General features: G+C 41.1%; 2 protein-coding genes across 2 annotated transcripts in view; one reads left to right on the forward strand and one right to left on the reverse strand.

The window, feature by feature from the left end:
- Position 1: 1 nt before the first annotated feature.
- LOC111649286 (caspase recruitment domain-containing protein 8-like) lies at positions 2–2720 on the forward strand (the record flags this gene model as incomplete). The annotated part of the gene is made up of 5 exons (XM_023399063.2): positions 2–194; positions 321–592; positions 1152–1268; positions 1399–1540; positions 2202–2720. Coding segments are annotated over 5 exons (1032 nt in total), but the record flags the coding sequence as incomplete, so codon positions are not given.
- Positions 2582–3068, reverse strand: part of LOC111649284 (B-cell receptor CD22-like) — a 4242-nt gene continuing 3755 nt past the window's right edge. The window contains exon 6 of the mRNA XM_087171920.1: positions 2582–3066. Coding sequence (XP_087028046.1) covers positions 2965–3066 — 102 coding nt within the window. The 3' untranslated portion in view covers positions 2582–2964. The remainder of the gene's footprint in view (positions 3067–3068) is intronic.

A 3068-nucleotide genomic window follows, 5' to 3' on the forward strand; every position in this document is an offset into this window, starting at 1 on the left:
TGGGTTCCAGTGTACTTTGACTGGACTGGTTTTTGTTGTGGGTCAGGAGGCGGAGCTGCTCTACAGCACTGTCCAATGGGATGAGAGCCTCCTCCAATCAGCTGGAAAGACTCCAGCAGGGCCGCTGTTCAATATCCAGTGTCCTGAAGATGCTGTGTGTGAGCTCCACCTCCCACACTGTGAAACAAAGGACGGTGAGTAAATGACACTGACAGGTGTGTTGGATGAATTGCTCGACCAGGGCAACTGTTCAGTTCTTTAATGACAAGACCAAGTGTCCTGGATATAAAATAAAAAGATGGCCACCTCTGTTGTCACAGATCTGCAGTCTGAAGGTCTGCTGTCTGTCGTCCACATCACTGATGATGGAATGAGGGTCATCGAACCGCTGGAGATCACAGACACTCACGTAATCGTCAAAGTCCCTCATCTCTCTCCCTTTGGCCTCGCCTGGAATCTGGAGTTTTTAGGGCGGTTATGGAACGGCAAGAAACCAGTTACTGGCGAAGTTCTGCTGTTCCTCCGATCTCTGGACAGAGGGCTTCGAGTACTCGATGTTTTTCTCCTGCCAAGCAACATCCCTCTGCCAGAGGTAAAGCCATGTGTCATACATGCTTAGCATTAGGGATGGGAACCGAAACCCAGTAAACACTAAACTTTTAAAGAACAGATAAGATAAGCTCCAACGTTATCGGTTCTGCTCTCAGTACTGGAGAAAATAGACTTCCTGTTTATTTTATCTCACCAACTGTGTTTCTGATTAAGACATTCGTCTATGAATGATAGAGAGAGCCTGTGTTAATGGGGGTTCATGTTAATCGAGTACATATGAGAACATAAGCAATGTTAATTATTTTCTTAATTAATTTTTTTCTCTTACAATATCACTAAATGTACCGGATCAATAAGTGGTATAGATAAAAGTAGTAGAACCTTTTTTCAAACCTTCTCATGCTGGGAATCTCTGAAACTGAACATCTGAACCGTAAACCTTCAGATTGCTCTTTGGATTTTAGGTTTTCTTCTGGGTTCTCTGTCAGTATTTATTTCTGTATGCCAGTGTCATTCTGGATGGGCAGACGGATATCTAACACTATTGTCTTAAGTCTTTTACGCACTAAAACCATAATAAAAATGTCCTGTTGCTGAAGGTTGCCGCCCAACAAGGAGATGCTGAATACATCAAGATCTCCTCTGACTGTAAACTGATCACTGGTGAGAGTTACGGTCTCCACTGTGAACCTGAGGACTTGCACATACAGCCTGAGGTGAGTCAAGTCTCACGCATTTCTAATGGTTATTAATGGAGGAATGTTGAAAACAGATTCATTGTTAAGAGGAACTAGATAAACAGAACTAACAGCAGGTTTAAAATAACGTGTTTCCCTTGGTTTTCAGCATGCAGAGTTTCGCTCCAAGTTTGGGCCAAATTTCTTCGCAACGTTTGAGGTTTTCCTGACTACAAACCCGGAGACAGTGACTTTGAAGGTCCAAGACCAAGTCAAGACAGATGTCTGGAAACGCAGTGTTCCTCTGCCAGGTAAAGGCTTCAGCCTCCTGCAGCAGCATCCACCTGATGTCAGAGTTTAGACCCCACTGATAGAATAGAATACAGTGTGCATATGTCATATATATATATATATATATATATATATATATAAAGCTCTAATGCATATTCAGGGACCTTCACATCGGCTCCATCTCATATCACTTTGATATGATTGAACTAAAACCTTTGATGGATTTTCAGCTTCTGTGTTCCCATTTGTCACACAGCATTCTGGGACTGATGAGGAACTTTGAGGGTTGTAATTAAGAAAGTGATGAACAGTCTGGGGATTTTTATAAATGGGAACTCAGTCATTTAATCATCATCAGACCAGGGAGAAATAAGACTTACGCAGGGAACACACTGGATGCGTGGCGTGTGCGTCACGGCTGCTGCCACCTCTATCGGACTACGCAGAGTTTGCAGGATACTTGAATGTTGGATTTCTCTTCGTATTAAATAAATTTCTGGTTTATATTTGACAGAAAATGTCAAAGTGTCTGTGTTTGACTGACAGCAGCTGGCAGTGATTTACAAAGCAGATAACATGACATTTAATTTATTTTCAACTTTTGAAATGAAAAAATTTGATCTCTGTTTAAAACTGATCGTTGGTTATTAATTGAAAGTCTTTTCCCTGGTTTTCTTTTAGGTCCAAGAATGGAAATGGGACTCGCAGCAGAGCACAGGGACCCGGCAGAGGACAGGCTGCTCCTGGCTCGGACAGAGTTTATTAACAGAGTGTCTGAACCTCTTCTAGACCAGCTTCTGAATAAACTTCTTGATGGTGGCGTTGTAACTGATCTTGAAGCGGAGTCGTTGAGAACAAACAACAGAGCAAACACAGCACAAAACGTCATCGACGCCGTGCGAAAAAAGGGAACTGCAGCCAGCTTAGTTCTGATCAATGCTCTCTGTGAGCTGGATCCATTCCTTTCCAGAGTGCTCAGATTAAGATGAAGAATTGAATGAATTTTTATATAAATGTATATTACAGATATTTAAAACATCATGTATAGATAAAAACAAAGGCACATTTAATATGAATTTTATTCTGATGTAACATTTGTCTTTATACAAACCAAATGGTGCTCGTTTTTGTTATGTTCAGATCCAGAACCGATATCTTCAATTTACATTGACAACTTTAATAAAAACATTTATATTCAAACATGATCTTGTACTAAAAAATAGCCAGCACTGTAAATGTGTGAGCAGAGATACTTCTGGCGTCATGGAGACTGGCGCCTTGTTCACAGCTACATGATAAAAGCTGATAACTGAAATAAAAAAAGGAAGTGGACAAAATTACATTTTCATGTTTAGACTCAAAAGACACTATAAAAAAACATAAAGGCTCATTTAACATGAATCCTCTTCAGATGTGACCTTTGTCTTTACACGGAACAAACTGCTCATTTCTTCTTCACTTGAGCGTAGAGATCCTCGAGGCCGTCAGCTGTCTCTGTGGACCTGTCTGCTTTCTTGGACACTTTGACCTGTGCGTACACCATGTCCT

Source organism: Seriola lalandi, unplaced genomic scaffold (assembly GCF_002814215.2).
Source record: "Seriola lalandi dorsalis isolate HSWRI2012SDOR001 ecotype SW California unplaced genomic scaffold, Sedor1 jcf7180002050282, whole genome shotgun sequence".
Classification (NCBI taxonomy): Eukaryota; Metazoa; Chordata; class Actinopteri; order Carangiformes; family Carangidae; genus Seriola; species Seriola lalandi.